This window comes from Mustela nivalis (genome assembly GCF_964662115.1).
Source record: "Mustela nivalis genome assembly, chromosome: 1".
Lineage (NCBI taxonomy): Eukaryota > Metazoa > Chordata > Mammalia > Carnivora > Mustelidae > Mustela > Mustela nivalis.
The window spans coordinates 28,051,287-28,068,869 of NC_139020.1; the positions used below are offsets into that span (position 1 = coordinate 28,051,287).

The 17,583-nt window shown below is 38.6% G+C and overlaps 1 protein-coding gene and 1 long non-coding RNA gene across 5 annotated transcripts in view; one reads left to right on the plus strand and one right to left on the minus strand.

Moving 5' to 3' along the window:
- Positions 1 to 17,583, plus strand: part of SAMSN1 (SAM domain, SH3 domain and nuclear localization signals 1) — a 140,385-nt gene that overhangs the window by 23,304 nt on the left and 99,498 nt on the right. Inside the window, exons 3-6 of the mRNA XM_082689328.1 lie at positions 2,310 to 2,347; positions 5,114 to 5,151; positions 7,468 to 7,554; positions 12,419 to 12,498. Of these exons, the coding sequence (XP_082545454.1) occupies positions 2,310 to 2,347; positions 5,114 to 5,151; positions 7,468 to 7,554; positions 12,419 to 12,498 (243 nt within the window). The remainder of the gene's footprint in view (positions 1 to 2,309; positions 2,348 to 5,113; positions 5,152 to 7,467; positions 7,555 to 12,418; positions 12,499 to 17,583) is intronic.
- The window catches only part of LOC309843716, a 212,125-nt gene continuing 198,373 nt past the window's right edge, over positions 3,832 to 17,583 (minus strand). For 3 of the 4 annotated variants that reach the window (XR_014300305.1, XR_014300306.1, XR_014300308.1), the window contains 2 exons: positions 15,951 to 16,177; positions 3,832 to 5,492 (listed from right to left, as the gene is read on the minus strand). This is a non-coding gene — a long non-coding RNA (uncharacterized lncRNA). The remainder of the gene's footprint in view (positions 5,493 to 15,950; positions 16,178 to 17,583) is intronic. The other variant, XR_014300307.1, reaches the window with a different exon arrangement.

The window sequence follows — 17,583 nt, forward strand, 5'->3', positions numbered from 1 at the left end:
GCTTGAACTCACAACCCTGAGATCACTACTCTTCATACTGAGCCAGCTAGGTATTCCTCAAAATCTTTTCAAAGTATCCATTACAAGAAAACTCTTTAACAAAAATCTCCAAACCAAAATGATTCATTACAAGTAAAAATTGGATAACCCAGAATCCTGTAAAACAGAACAGATAGGTAGACCCTAGAGAACGTTGTGACAATGTATGCCCTAAAAATAACCAACCTCTATCCCCAGTCATATGAAATTCCTTCAGTCTTGTTCCAGATGTCTCTTTACCTCAACCCAGAGCTAACTATATCTCTTTTACCACAATGAGCAACCTCATGTGTTTGACCAGTTTTGTATGGGCTCAATACCTCCTTGTATTAACTTAGAGACTTCACCCAAGTGAAGCAGGAGACCATGCTTGAATAAAACCCCTTCTGCCCCAGACTCAAACACTTAGAGCTCCATTGCGCACAAGTTGTGTGAGTCCTCTGGAATTAATCTCTTTGGTAGCATTTTTCATCCAGCACAAAATAAACTTTTCTGTGTAAAACAAAAACCAAAATAATGAATTACTAATATAATAAGTTAATTTAAAAGAGTTAAAAGTAGTGGGACTTGCATGATTAAAAATACAAAAGGTATCTGATGTTTCCCATCTTTCACATTGCAAGTTGACCTTTTGTACTGGTTGGTTGCCTCTAGACTAGGCACTGTACTCAAAACAGTTAGAAACTATTTTGAGCACTATGCGATTTGCAATCTGAAAAAAATTATCTACATTCATACAACAAATTCATTAGACACAAAACAGTGGATTCTGATTATTAAGACATATTTGGCCCAGATTTTGAAGATTATGTAAACAGGGAACTTGCTCCTTCCCAGCTAAATTCCAAATATATGTGAGAGGTAAGTGTAACTAGAAAGATGGATGGCCATCCTCTTTCCTGATGACCTTCACAAAGCTGGTGCTGTTGCTGATGGTGGTGAAAGGAACACAGTTGGCTTCCAGGCTGAGGTGTGGAGCCATCCAGACCAACACTGAAGGAATTTTATAAAAATACAATGGATACAGATGAATTATTTTTAGGACACATGATGACAAAGCATAGAGAATTGAAGGAGTGGTCATAGACCATTAGCCCCTCAAAGGTCTGTTGATATCCAACCTCACCTCAGGGTTTGGTTCATGACTCCCAAGTATCCACCCTCACTCCCCCTGTTTCCTGCTAGACGTTGTCCTTTGGATGACTCAGGCATTTTAATTTGGCAAAACCCGTTCCTCAAGTTCAGGAATGGAATGTTTCAGCATCTGGAATTTTCAGTGACACTCTACTCAACAATGACACTCTACTCAACAGCTGGAAATAGGTAATTTAAATTGTCCTTGAGAGTTGAATCTTGACAGAAATTCAATAAATAAGAGTTACTCTGTAGGGGACGAGTTATGGTGGATTTGGCAGTGCTCCGACAGATACTGTCAGCCACTGGAATAATAAAAACAATTTTCCTTTTCCTGATTTTTCATTCACTACTCTTCCCCACTTTTGCGTTTCTGTTTTTCCCACGAATTCCTACCATACCAATCAAACCTCTCTACAGCAGAGTCTGTTGTCTATGATATAGTAGATGTTCAGAAAGCAATTGAACATCAAAAACATAAATGGTTTTGAATGAAGGAGAAGATGAATGATAACAAGAAAATCTGAAGGGTTCTTAAAAGTGCCTGGGAGCAGTTTAAGCTCTTTCAATGATGGTGAAAGACGTGGCGACATATTCTTCCCCCCAAAAGTGTAAGGGATTTTACACAACGTTCAGTTGCTCTGATGAGAAAGGCCAGATGAATCACAGGAGTATTTCGACACACTCGCGGTATTGTGATAGATTGAACTTTCTCAAAAGAAAGTACTATGTGATATAATTAGCATACTCTAGTGCATATCTCTGCCCTTGGTGTTGGTAGGTTGATGAGGAATGGAAACTGAGGTTATGAGGATTTAATTGCATGTTTTTATTTAAAACACTTGTGTTATTAACTGATCAGGGCTTAGAATAAGGAATAAACCCTAGTTAATAAAGAAAGCACTCTACACCTCTCAAAGTTAAAAAGAGAAAAAAAAAAAAAAAAAAAAAACTTGAACTGAGATTCTATGATATAGTACCAAAATACAAGGAGGAAACACCAGTTACCTTCCTGGGAAAAGGCAAAATGAACTACATTTAGATTATCCTCAAAGATGAACCATTCTTGAATTCTCCTTCTGATTTCTTGGAGTGGTATTATTTTATTTCATTTTATTTTGTATTTTGTTTTCCAGGAAGTTTCTGACTTTGAGAATGCACAACCAGAAAGAAAGTAAGTCAAGTTCACTTTGTAAGTTTTATGTTGTTAGTTCTATCATGCTGAATGGAATATTTTCGTGGTTTTCCTATCAAAGTGCTTTTTTAAAAATTGTCATGTACAGATCTAGATATGTTTCACTCTGCTACCATTTATCTGTTTATGCTGATGCATTGGAAACCTGTTTTGTGACATTTCTGTCCACAGAGAGGTGAAAATTGAATTTCCAGAAAAAGAAACATGTGTTCAGACTAGGCTCAGATTAAAGTGGGAGCCTTCTCAAAAACATGCTTCTATCAGTGATCTATTAATCTTCTGAAGGGTTCTGCTAATCCAAATAAAAATGTGTTTGTAAAGAGATTTGGGTTATTTAGGTCAGACTTGGCTTTACATTCAGCACATCAAGCTGCCAGAGGATGTGGCACACACGTGTTGCTTAAAGTAATGGGATTTTAACTAATAAGCAGGAAATACATAGGGGCCGGAAGTTGGTTTGTGGGGAAATTTCCAGATTGGTTGCTGATGATACAGAATACCTTCCTTGCACTTTGAATGCTCTGAGACCAAACTGTTCCTTTGTGGAATTCTGTCTGGATGGAGTCTTTCCAGAGGGTCTTGCTCTCCTGCCCCCAAGACACTCTGTGCTTTTACATAGTTGTTTTCCTTACCTGCTCAAAGCTTTGTCCCAGTAAGGATATAAAACACACCCATAGGAAGTAGGTAATTGGATTAACAGTTTAGAGCACCTGGCAGACAAGGGTAGTTGTCTTTTAGCCACAGTTAACTATTTAAATTACAACAGAGGCATTTTAAGCCTGAGCTGGAGTAAAAAAGGGGTTTTTTTGGCACAGCTTATCTCCATCTGAAAAACTGTGGTGCCTACGCCGGGTCTCTTTCCAGCCCCGGATAAGGAATCACCGATTCCAAATAAAATCCTTATATGAAATGACAGCTATTGGCTTTTGATTGATGCTTCTATCAATCAGAGGATATCAAAACATGCACAGGAAAAAGGGGAATGGATGAGCGGGAAAGCACCTGATGCCGACTAATTAGGATTTTTCAAAACCAGTGAATGTGCTCTTCCGGTTGCGACCCATTAAAATAAAATTGAAGACTCTCCAGTTCCTTAATCCTCGTGGCCACCACTCCCCTGAAGGGATAACATCTCGTGCTGTTCTCCACCTCCCTCACCTTACAATACTATAAATAGTTCTTTGGGAACACTTACTCTGCCAAGAGGTGTCCTAAGCCTTTGCATTAACAAATAAAAATAAGTAAATAAAATAAAATGGTAAAGACAAAAATTACATACACAGAATTTTTTTCTTAGAAACTTGAGCTTAAGGAAAAGTGAACGTGGCACTAATTTAATGACTACCAAGAATATAAATAGTGGAAAACGCTCAAGCTACCCCAAAGTTAATCATAGGTACAGGACACGTGTGTGTTCACCCAGCGTGTAAAGTAATTAACATGATCGAGTCAGCACAATCTTATTCTCTGTTTCTGTTTTGGACATTTTATTATGGGAATTTTCAATTATACACAATGGAGGAGATAATGATGAACTCACATCACCAAGCTTGAACAAGTGTCAGCCTGTAGTCAATCTTATTTTATTTCTACCCATTGACACCCTAGTGCTCCAACCTCCACAATTTTTTTAGAGCAGATACGAGACACATAATTTTGTATTTGGAGATATATTGCTGAAAAGTAAGCATACACACACACACACACACACACACACACACATATATGTATACACACACACACACACACACACACACACACTCACAGTGCCACCACTGCAGTAGAACAAAATAAGAAAAATTGTATAATATGACCAAATATATAGTCACTGTTAAAATTTTTCTGATAGCCTCAAGTGCTTTTTTTTTTTTAATAGTTAATTTGAATCAGTATCCAATCAGGATCATCGCAGTGCATTCAGTTCATGTCTCTTAATTCATAGGTCCTTCTCCATTGATTGGTTGAAGAAACTGGATTGTTTGTTCTGAGGAATTTTCCACATTTTTTAATCTTGCTGATTGCATCATTGTGGTATTTAAAAAAAGAAAAACAAAAAACATGTTCTTCTATCCTGTATGTTTCCTGTAAATTCTTTAGGTAGTCTCTGGGCTTGATAGTGTTCAAGTTTGATATGTGTGTATGTATTTTAAAAGTAGTTTATCAGTGACTGTAGGCTTCCTGCTGCATTACTTTGGAAGCCCATATATCTGGTAGTCTGTAGTTTTATGACTGTGAACGTGCTTAGTGGGTTCAGATGGTATCAGGCTCAGCTATCAGCATAAAGTTGCCCTTTTAGCCTTTCAATGAAAAGTTTTAACAGCAACTGTTGATTATTGCCCAGATCCATTGTTTCATTAGGGATTGTACATGATTATATTTAGTCATCCCTTCTGTATTTATTGAATGGAATTATTTTAAAAAGAGCTTTTCCACGTTAACTATTTATTATCTTGAGATACAGTCATGTAAAAATGGCCCACTTTTTTTGGTGTGTTTTATGAATGTTGCATGGAAAATTTTCAAAATTGTGTGGAAATTTCCAGGCCAAAGTTATACTTATATTAATTGTACTTTGCCATCTAGGGTCAGGAAAATTCAGGGATATATATAGACCTTAGTTAGGGGTAGAATGTATTTCTACTCTCAAACGTAGTGCAAGCATGTCTAAGTAATCTAATTTCTGCTTGATTGAAAATATTATTTACTAGGTGTAGACTTAAATATCTGTTTCTTTTATTCTTCTAGGTCAATCTGGAGATCTATGTCTGAAAACGAAGGATTTGGTTAGTAATTTAGAAGATGATTCATGCAGATAATCTGTTCTGTTTCTCTAAAAGTTCTTTTTTTCTGCCACTTCCATACAGCAACAATCAGTGATTAATGAAATCAAATTGAGCGGTCTTTGAATTCTACAGAAGAAATTTTTTTTAAAGGAAGGTGGTTCCATTCTAACTGTAAATGGCTAAGACAAAGAAATCATTGATTTATTCAGAATAATTTCCTTTTACATTAAAAATATAATTCTCTTTGATGGTTTATTGGCTGATTATCCTCCGGCTTCTCAACGTTAGCTTGGCTGACCATGGTCAAGGTGACCTCTTCCGTATCTTTCAGATATATGAATCTAGGAGTGAATAAAAAGAAATAAAAAATATATTACAAAAGACTCTTCCACAGCCTTTCAAACATCAGACCTTTTCTTTCGTTTCTGTGGTCATAGTTTTTGTAGTTACAATAAAGGCTTGATGTTTATTTAATTCTGAAGTAAATATCTAATTCTATTAATTACTTTTAGAAAGCTAACGGATAACATCTCTCCTTTTCTTACAGAATATAGTTCACTAAATATAAAGTAGTCATAATGGCAAAGCATCTGGATTAGGGGCCCCTGGGTGGCTCAGTTGGTTTAGTGTCTTCCTTCAGCTCGGGTCATGATCCCAGGGTCCTAGGATTGAACACCAAGTCAGGCTTGCTGCTCGGCAGAGAGCTTGCTTCTCCCTCTCCTCCCTACTCATGTTCTCTGTCACCATCTTTGACTCTCTCGCAAATAAATAAATAAATAAAATCTTTTTAAATATCTGGATTATTGAGGCAATACTTTATTTTTCTAAAGATTTTGTTTATTGAGTCATGGGTGGCTCAGTGGGTTAAAGCTTCTGCCTTCAGCTCAGCTCATGATCTCAGAGTCCTGGGGTCAAACCCTGCATCTGGCTCTCGGCTTTGCTTCCCCCTCTCTCTCTCTGCCTGCTTCTCTGCCTACTTGTGATCTCTGTCAAATAAATAAAATCTTAAAAAAATATATTATTTATTTATTTGAGAGAGAGCAGGAAGGGGCAGAGGCAGAGGGAGAAGCAGGCTCCCCGCTGAGCGGGGATCCCCCGATGTGGGGCTTGATTCCAGGACCCCGAGATCATGACCTGAACTGAAGGCAGATGCTTAACCAACTGAACCACCAAGGAGCCCAGGCAATAATTTATTTTTAGTGAAGCTTGTTAAATTTGTGGGTGCCCTTTCTCTCTGGTAGCATCTAGGAGTTGGATGCTCAAACTCAAACTCTTTTCAAAATCCAGTCTCCTAGGTAGGATCTGAAAATCTCATTCAGACCCAGGTGATGATCATCAATGGCTGCATCTTTAAGAGTGTCTGCATCTTAATGAGGGCCGATATTCCTCAGAGAGCAGCATCCACAGAGGCTGTGTCCTATCTCACTAGTCAAGGCCCTGTGGGCAAGTAGTTTTTAAATACTTTGCCTATCAGCCCTGATTTAAATAATGCATAATATTAGGTAAAAGGAAATAAGTCAAAGTTTTATTTTCCATCAGATTTCTTCTCAGAGCCTGCTATGCAGTTTGTACACACAAGCTATAGCGGTTTCCTTCCTAACATAATTCTTGATGATCGAGTCCCTTCCTGTAGTCAAATAGGAGAGTAAACAGTGACCTTAAAAACAACACAGACATGCTGACTTTGTTTCCCTGTGACGCTTTGGGTGTATTATCTCAAATTTGCTTTATCAATATGATGACAGGACGTGTGGAATGATCATCTTTGGTAAAGAGACGAGGAGGGATTCTAATTCGTCATGTTAGCATGGTTTAGTTCTTCACCGCACGTCCAGGCCCTGCTCTGGGTGGTGGGAGGCCAGGGCCGAGCAAGTCATCGTTCTTCCACTCAAGATTTGAGAGTTTCTTGAAACCACTGCAGTTCGGTGTTCTCTCCACACACTTGATCATTTTGTTACAAACGATGAAGAACGCGGAGGGTGGGGAGACTTGAACTAAGCATGAAAACCTAAACGTTCATTCAGGAAAAATCCTTCCAAGAATAATGTAATCACAGACTATCCACAGGTATTTCAATAACAGCATCCTACCGCATATGCTTGGGTGCTTATGTAGTTTATGGGAAGACATGGGGGCCCGCAGGACACTTGGGGGTTGTCTGTCAGGCACTAGAACTCTCTAGGATGGACCACAGAGCTCTCCTATCTCTTACCAAGTTACAACTGTGTGCTGATCTTGTTTTGATTTCCTACTTCCTACACTTACTGGACAGATGTTACTGTGAATTCTGCTAACCAATCCTCTGCTTTATTTTAGAAAGGAAAACAGTGAGGGACACAATCTGGCAGGAACCCCACAAGCCTGAGAATGATTCCCACATCAGAAAACTCTGTCAGCTAAAAGGTAATTGCTAAATTCAGTTCAGCTGACTTTGCATTTTCCCAAAGTAGCTTAAAGGGCAGGAAGAAAAATTTACATCTTTCCCTATTAAAATAAGCAGGGCATTGTGGTCTACTTAAAAAAGGAAAAACAACTAGAATAGGAGGTATATATTATTAATAGGATATATACGTGTGTCTGGGTGTGTATAGATACTCATAAACATATAGAAAGGAAGTAGAATCTAATTAGGTTGACTGTTGAAGCAAAGAATCAATTGCAAATAATATTTGAAAGTCTTTAATGTCTGTAAGAATTTTACATGTGTTAAAAATCAGCCCATAGAAAAACCCTCCAAAATAACATCAATATATTAATAGTTGTTAAAACATTTAAGTTTTCCTTAAAAATATAGAAGAGCACCCTTGATTATTAATACAAAATTATATCATAATTTAAAAATTTCCAAGAAGAGAAAATTAGCAGCCAGGTGTAGAAAACTGTATTAATAATAAATGACTTCAAAATTAAAATTACTTAACTTCGGGAAGGTAATGAATAAAACAAAAAGTCTTCAGAGTTCACAAACATGAACAACTGCATAAAAAGTTGCTTGGTATTCTCCCTTTAATGTTACTAGAACAAAAAAATTATGTTAGTTATTGATTATTTAAGAGTTTCTAATTTTTAATTAAATATATTTTAATACCCTGGGACAAAGGGAATTATAGTGTATATTTGTCATTAGTTTAGTGATTTGGTTATACATTCTGTCTAGATTTTACCTTTTAAGAGTGCTCTTAGATTTATAAAATAATTATTTATGAAAATAATTTATTTTGAAATATTGCTGTTTTATTCAAGATTATGTAACATTTTGGGAAATAATTTTAATTGAATTTTTAAATAGTTATAATTTTTTCTATGTAAATCAATAGATGAAACATTTTGGAGTTTAGATATTTTCTTTAATCACAACATAGGAAATGTCTTAATAAAGATCATGTTGCGATTGGACTGTATCTTTACCTCGTGGATGCCAGCTACGTTCACTCACACACTCTACAGACTAGTCAGACATTCATCCACGTTGTGTATCCTCCATCCCTTTAATAAATACATGTGATTTTTAGATTATTGTATATTGATCTATGGATCAAGAAGTTATAACTGTACTATAGATTATTTTGTTATAAATTTTGCCATTTCTTAATAATTCAATTTGTTATTTTTCTTTTTTACAAATAATTTTCTCCGATTTTTTTTTTTTTTTTTAATTTAGGAGTCATAGGAAGGTAATTCTATTATAGCCAAAAAAATCTTGGCTTTACAGTATGGTGTTTCTGATTAGAGATGTGCTTTTGTCAGAGGAAAAAAAAAAGCAGGCCTTTACAGAAACATTCTCAGCTTTGGTTACTTCTGCATCTTAAGCTACCATATATTCGCGCGCGCGTGCGTTTATGTGTGTGTGTGTGTGTGCGCGCACGTGCGTGTGCGTGTGTGGGTCTAAAAGTTCAGCTGGCATTTCAGCAGTAGCAGCTGAGTCACAGGACATTTCCTAGGGATTAATGCTGTGCAAGGAAGAGTTGATGGCCCGAGACCAAGGCCATCCGTGCCACTGTAAATTGAAGGGAGAAATTCAGTGGGGAAGGGAGGGCCACAAGTTGTGGACTTGAATTTTATGGGTGGAGGAGCTTCATTTGGAAAGCTCAGAGTATTTCTAGGCAATTAGTGCCCTACCCATCAACCCACGATATTTCTTTCTCATTTTTAAACACTACTTTTCAACTGTTAATTGCATAATTACCGAAGAGAGGTTTACTGTGTCTGAGGATAGGCAGTCTGTCAAGTTGCTATCACCAGAGCCCATTATTTTATTGAACCCATATGATGAAATTCTGAAGGCAGCCTCAATAGAATAGAAGAAAATATACAGGAAATTAAATGGTAGGAGTGGTACTAACTCCTACGGAATCTGTTACTAACTCCAAGACCAAAGGGGAAAACAAGGCCATTTCTCTCCATTTCAGTTTCAATTTCAAAAAGGTGTTTGTTGATGACACATATTAACAACAATTCAGGCCTAAAGAATATCAGGGCCTGATGAAAGAAATGTCCACGGGTTATGTTTAGCAAGAATTTGTGCCTGGTGTTTGAATCTATAGATATTCACGTAGCACAATAATATGACTGTGTTATGTCAGTTAAGACAAAATTTACCAGAATACATTGAGTGCCAGAAGCATAATATTTTTAGTTTATCTAGTCCATTTCCTTCTTCTAAGAAGAGTTTTATCGAAACCTCCATCTGTGCTGTTAAAAGAGACTACATCTGCAAAATAAATGCAAAATAAATTAAGTGCTCAGGACTTTATGACTAAAGCACTGGCATAGTTTAGGTATCAAGGAAAATTAATCTGTAATTCATATCAATTGTATGTTCAGCACCATCAAAGGCAGAATAGTCATAATATTCATTAGAGTAAATCAAGATCAATTTTAAAATTTTAAATTTATGATTTTAAAATTGATTTTGGCCTTAATTTTATGAAGAAACTAAATCAAGCCTGAAAAGAACAAACTTTGAAATCTGTGAATTGGAGTTTACCTAAGATCAAGGTTTGATTTAAGGAAAGATAGTGGTATCAGGAATAAGCTTTTTATATTTTATGCCAGAAAGTACAAAGAATAAAGGAAAAGCAAAATTAAAAAATAATAATAATAAAAAGGAAGCAGAACGTATTTAGAGATTTTTCAAACAGTGTGACTATGACAGACTATTCCATAAAACAGAAAATAGGCAAAAAAATAGTGATAAAACTTGGCCTGTTAGTAATGCAAGTAAAGGGCTGGATAAGATCAGGAAACATGGTTAGTATTGAGGGGACTATTAATTTCACCCATACTGTCGTCAAATTATTTTAAAAATAAATACTCCTTACGTATGATTTTGATGAGATTCATTACCAAAAATCCTATTATAGGAGGGATGTTACTAGGGCCTTCCGGTTTCACATTTGAATTGCCATTGGTCTGAAACCTTCTTTCCTAAATCCTAGTCAATATTATTATTTGGCCTGCCTCTTCGGAGTATGCATGTAAACATTCTGGCTTGATTTTTCCAGACCTTATTAGTTCTCTTCTTTTATGGCTTGAAACCCTCACTTTCAGAATGGCAAATAGATAAAGTCACTAATGTATTTGCTATTCTGTTTAATTTTCAGGGACCTCCAATTAATTTAAAAATTGTTTCCCAAGACCATGTAATTTAACTTTGGTTAGACTGGATCACAGGAAGGCGTGAGAGAGAAAAGCCCTATTTCACACCTGAACATCCGCTTATCATCTAGGAAGAAACTCCCCGAGCACAGGCTGCCTGTGTGCAGGCCTCTTGCTTCCAAGAAGGACTTTTCTGAATCGAGTGACGAGAACACTCAGCACCTTCGTGTTTTGGACAGATGAGTCTACCTTCAGTTCCTTAGTGGATTTCATCCTAGGGTTATAGTTTCCTGAGTGTGGTTAGGACTATCTTCATTAGAATCACCTGAAAGCTGATTAGAATTATTAGATTATTTTGCTTTTTAACCTTATCTCATTTCTTCCCCACATCTGCATTCGGGGGTCAGTTGGAGTCTGAACGTGTACGTTGGATGTGCATTCCTATGTATGCGGTCATTTGTGACTCACTTATGTAGTTTCTGCATGTTCTCATGATCTTGTTGCTGCAAAAAAAACCACCCCCAAATGTAATGGCATCAAACAGCATTGTATCAGGCTTGTGGATTTTGTGGGCCAGGAATTCATTCAGGGCAGGGCTTCATGATATCTGAGGCTTCTTCTGGAAAGACTTGAATGACTGGGGAGGACTTAAATATTTGGTGGCTTGAATCATCTAGAGAGACTTTTTCACTTATATATTTGGCACCTGTTCTGGGATCACGTGCAGGCTGGACTCGGTGGAGACTTCCAGTATGTGGCCTCTCCAGGTGACGTAAGCCCTACCCTGGACAAGGACTGGGTTGCAAGAGGGAGGGGCACATGAGAGGGAGCTTCATGCACCACGGGAGGAATGTCTGGAGAGTGAGCATCCCGAATGAACGAGGCAGAAGCTGTAAGGCTGACCTAGTCTTGGCACGGGGGTGGAGGGTCACAAAGCATCATTTCCACTGCATTGTCCTGTGATAAGTGTGTTACTAAGATCAGCTCAGTTGAATAAGAGGAGAATTGAACTCTGTTTCTTGATGGAGACATACCAAGTTCACATTGCGGAACGTGTGGTGTGAGGGATATTTCTGTGGCCATCTATGGAAAGTACAGCTGCATGTTGCCTAATTCAACTCTTGCAACTTCGTTACTACTCAGGAGCAAATTGCTTCTGTTTTCTAAATATTCTCTTGTAGGGCAATATTCGGGAGATTGCAAATAAATAAAAATGCGTAAGACCACAAGACAAACAGCTAATCTTCATAAAATACTATTTTTCTGATGTCTCTTCCTTAGTTCAAGATCCTCAAACATCCTCCTTTTTCTACAGCAGAGGCCACAATCTGGTAGCTGTGTAACTGAGTTTAGTAGGTAGTATGCTACTCTTTTATTACTGAGAGGGAAACTGAGTCCCAGAGAGGTTCCATGCTTGCTCAGATACCCAGCTGGCCAGTGGCATTTTTCATTTTTTCTTTGTTAAATTTGTTAATTTGTTAAATTTGTATTTTATTTTGACCTGTTTCTTGTGAGAACAAGATTATCTTTAAGAAAATAAAGATTTATGATCTAGGCAATATAGTACCGTAATAGACTAACGAAAAGTATAAAGAGTATTAAATTGCCCTTAAACTTCTTAAGTCCTGTAATTTCTGATAATCTACATAACATTTATCTCTTTTCATAGATCTAAATGAAGATGATTTTCTTTTGAGCAATGACATGCATACTTTTCAAGGGAAAAAACCACAAGGCATTTCCTGTCAGGTAATGTGAATCATCAGCGTTTGGCATGTGTTTTGTGAAAATCATCTTGTTACTGAGCTCTGTAGTGTTCTAGATGCTGTGTACAATACTTCGCCTCGTAGCTATTTTGTATTTATATATTGTAGGCTGTTTTTGTAATTGATATGCTTATATCTGTGAATTGGAATATAAATGAAAAAATCAAATGATGACTTGAGTTAATAAACCATTTGATTATGCAAAACATTATGCTCTACAGCCTTTTGATAAGTAACTCTGAGCCTATTAAATTAATGTACTGGGATTTTCTCTGACAAGACCCATGTTAAGTGCTTAGAACTATCTGGTAACCTTCAGTGAGGGGCACGTCCCTCGTGTTTTTACGTTTGATATAAAAACATATACTATTATTCCTGACATATCCCTTATAAATTGCATTAATTAGCCCAGGAGTTCAGGCAATTAAGAATGTCTGAACCTTGGGCCTCCCTCATAATAATAACATAACATTAATTAACAGCCCAATAGTTGCTCTTCACCTTGTAATAGAAAAACAGTATATGAGCCAATCGGGCCAACTCAAGCATCACACTGATTTTTGATATTTTTCCGACAGCCCATCGTGTTCTCTTTCATCATTCTGATAGTTTTATTAGGAAATTTAGAACCGGCCTTCCTCGGTGCATTAGAATTGATCCGTTGGAAGACAGGATATAGCGTCTGAATCGGGAGGGACTGAATTAGTGAGGAAAGGAAGCTCGCCTTCCTAAATCCAGCCTGATTTCTGAGGCTGTCGGAGGCCTTCTAACGAGTTAGACAGTGAACCATAACCTGTGATCAGCCACAGTGTCTCCTGGCTGTTCCGATGCTGCCGGGGTGACAGTAGTGAGCTCCTGAGGGGGGCTGCCCCAAATTGCCTTCAACCGGCGTGGTGTCCCACAATGCGTGGTGGAGAGTTCTGGAAACACACAGAGCTCTGTATCTTAGTTTGGTCCTTAGTACCTTTGTGATTTGGGGCACTTTACATAATTTCTCTCTGCCTCAGTTTTCATGATCTGTAGAGTCAGGCTATAAAGAACATTCATCTCCTGGCTTAATCAGGAGGTTTAAGTGAGGTACTTTATTAAAGCACTTCCCTTCATGGCTAGCATTTAGGAGATGCTTGAAAAATTCTACTGTGGTTGTCCCTGAGGCTCCTCTCTTCTCCTCTGCCTCCCTCTCCTCCTTTTCTTACTCTTTGCAAGGGCTTCAGGACACTTTCACCAGCACAGCTGGCAGATTATTTCTAAAATCTGTGGTCTCATTCTCCTAAATTTAGATGAGGCCTCAGATATAGTATCTAAGTGAAACATTGTCTGATAGCCAGGAAATAAATGAAGGCTGATTTACAGTAAGAGCTCCCCAGACATGTGTTGTGCCAAGAGAAGTCCTTCTTTAGGTTTTTAGAAGAAAAATAGAACCATCTCTGAGAATGAAGAAAAGGATGTAAAAACTTCTTAGCAGAAAAGGGTTAGGGCGCCTGGGTGGCTCAGTGGGTTAAGCCTCTGCCTTTGACTCAGGTCATGATCTCAGGGTCCTGGGACAGAACATGCATTGAGCTCTCTGCTCAGCAGGGAGCCTGCTTCTCCCACCTCCCAAACTCTCCCAACCTCTTTGCCTGCCTCTCTGCTTACTTGTGATCTCTCTCTCTGTGCCAAATAAATAAAATCTTTTTTTTTTAAAGGGGGGGTTAAAGGTAAGTCTTTACTACACTAGTTGTTCTGGCATTTTCATTGGCTGAGAAATGATCCTTCTAGAATAGTAACCATCGACTTGTACTGTGTAGTTTATCACTAAAGATCAGTTGAGGGAATTCATAAGCAATGACAGACAAGCTGGAGATACCTAATCTAGAAATTTTCATTTGGGAGTAGAGGTTGGTCTTGTGTATCTTTAATATCTCTCTTCTCATTCATGGTGGGCATTCAGTTGAATTTAACTAATTAAGAAACACTTTTTCTGGTGTGCCTCGGTGGCTCAGTCAGGTAAACGTCTGCCTTCAGCTCAGGTCATGATCTCAGGGTCATGGGATCGAGTCCCACCCACATCAGGCTCTCTGCTCAGTGGTGAACCTGTTTCTCTCTCTCCCTTTTGCTCTCTCTTAAATAAGTAAAATCTTTAAAAGTAAAAAAAAAAAAAAAAAGAAAAGAAAAGAAACTTTTTCTGTATGACAGAATACTTTTGTATAATGAAGTATTATTTAGTATTAAGAAGTGTTCTGCAAAGTATTAACCTATTAACTCCTTATGACTGAGGAAAAGTAAAAGCAGTTTATTTTTTGAAAGGTGGGGCAGAGGGGGCACCATTCTCTGGTGTGAAGGGGCAGACTAGCTTATCAGTGGGATCTATAAGAATGGACTTCGACATAGACTGTGGCCTCTCAATAAGTGAGCAAAAGACTTATCAGAGCAGTGTTTCTCTGGTGTAGCCTGGGGATTGTCTGTATCAGAACAAAGGGACTTAAAAAAAAAAAAAAGAACGAAGAGAGTTGGGTGCTCCTGGCTAGCTCAGTTAAGTGCCCAACTCCTGTTTTCAGCTTAGGTCGTGATCTCAGGGTCATGAGATTGAGCCCTGTGTAGGGCTCCTTGCTGCGGGTGGAGTCTGCTTGAGATTCTCTCTCTCCCCCTCCCAGGCATTTTTATGAGTAAAAGGGTGACGCTAGGTACATGAACCATGAGACTCTCTGGCATCCAGACAGTGGACAGGCACTGGTCTACAGACATGATGCCCCACACAGTTTCACTTTACAAGCCCAAACTTGGCTCCTGTCTGGTCTGATAAGACAATAACCTCATGGAAAAACCGAAGTTGGCATTTGTTTCCTATCGTGAGAATAATGTATATTCATTGTAGAACTTCTTAAAATCATGTAAAGGAAGAAAAGATTAAAATAATGCATAATATCTTAACAGGGTACATATTTTCACATGGTTGGCCATTTTTTTTTTTTTTAAAGATTTTATTTATTTATTTGTCAGAGAGAGAGAGGAAGAGCGAGCACAGGCAGAGAGGCAGGCAGAGTCAGAGGGAGAAGCAGGCTCCCTCTGCGGAGCAAGGAGCCCGATGTGGGACTGGATCCCAGGACGCTGGGATCATGACCTGAGCCGAAGGCAGCTGCTTAACCAACTGAGCCACCCAGGTGTCCCCATGGTTGGCCATTTTACTGAATATCATTAACATGGGATAATGTTCATGGGATATAAGATATATTCATACTTCTGATTATCACAGGACTATGCCTGAAAATATATTTTAGACAATAAAACCATTCATAATACAGAATTTAAACATTAACTGAATTCCCCATCAGGAACCCCTCGACTAGACAAGTTTCCTTCATGTTTTCAAAATAAGAGGAAAGATCTCAGGCCTAGAGAAAAGTGGCAGGAGGTGGGGGCAGGAAGCGTTTATGGAATTCTCTCTCCAATACTCACTTAGTTCCATGAGTACTTCTGACTACTTGGCCTGGGATAAACTTGCTGGAGAACCCACCTCGCAGGACAAGTGCCGATGGGGAGAGTTTGAAGCAAAGCCAGATGTCCAGTACCGCGATCATTACACCGATTATAGAGAACATCTTGGGGTAACTTGACTCCCAGCATTTATTTTTGTATCCTTCTTATTTGTTCTTTTCTGGCAGCATTCAGTTGATGGCTCAGACCTTTTGTAGCATATTGAAAAGGGTATAAAATATGCAGTAATACAGACTTTGGGCTAATATATTTTCAAAAATGTTTCATGCCTCATTTCTCACGTAAATTCTTAGGTTGCTTTCAGCCTTCACAGCGTCATTCATATTCATGATAGAAAAGAGGGATAACATTTATTACTTTCAGTGCTGGTGATATTAAGACCTGTCAAGCACCCCCCGACCCAAGACTGCACCAAAACATTTCCTCCCTACGCTCCTTCAGTGGAAAAAGTGTTGCTGCATGAATTAATTTTTAAAAATACGCGTGGATATAAGCGTGGGTTAGGTTCTCTTCTAAAGGTTGGATGACTTCACCACCCATTTCAATCAATTTCGCCTTTGACCTCCTTTCCTATGGAGACTGCAAAGCTTAAGTAGTTGATTTCTCGGCCTCCCCTGCAGTTAGGGTGGTCATGGGATCCAGTCCTGACCAGGGAATTATAGTGAGAAATGCCCAGGGAAGGTTTTCTTTTCGGGGGATGGGGGAAAGCAAAGCTTCCTGAGGAGAAAGCTTTGTGCTTTGCCCTTTCCCTGCTGGAAGCTGGACATGGTATTTGCTAAGTTAGAAGCTGTCCTTCCACCACAGGGCAAAAGGCATATGGTAAGAACGGTAGAGCAGTGCGGGGTGAGTCAGTCTGTTAAGCGTCTGCTTTTGGCTCAGGTCTTGATCCTGGAGTCCTGGGATCGAGTCCCGCATCAGGCTCCCTGCTTGGTGGGAAGCCTGCTTCTCCCCTCTCCCTCAAAGCTGAACATATTCCTCATGGAAACACGTTATTTATATAACTGCCACTTTTGCTAGTGCCGAGCCCTAATGAGATATTTGACCAAGCCTTGGGCACAGAGTTAGAGGGTGACTCGACTGAGCCCCGACTGTGTGATCTAGACCAGCCTCCTTCTGGGTCATTGGCTTCTAGAGTTGAGAGTTGGTCATTTCGCCCTTAAGAAAAAATTGGATTAATAAGAAAAACAACTCTTGGCTACATACAGCCCATTGGCAACGTAGAGACTTAAATGTAGAGACTTTAAATTGGTATCCAATTCAGCACACCATTGTTGGAAAATATACCTAGATTAGATCAAAGTGGAGCTGCTTTTTGGTGAGCTTAACTGAGGGGACTTGTCACAAGGTGACCGGGAAAATACTTAAGGTTACAGTGTGGTCCAGAAGAGACAGATCCCCTGTTAGGTTTCATCAGACAAATCTAGGGTGGTTCTAATCAAAGTTGTGAACCAACTGTAAGGCAGGAAAAAAACAGGCCAAAACGACAGATTGTTTACTTACTACTTGAAAGTGTCAACCAAAAAATTGTTAGTTTTTATGTATGATGGAATATAAAAATGAACCAATTATGTTGTGCATCATTCTTATTTCCAAG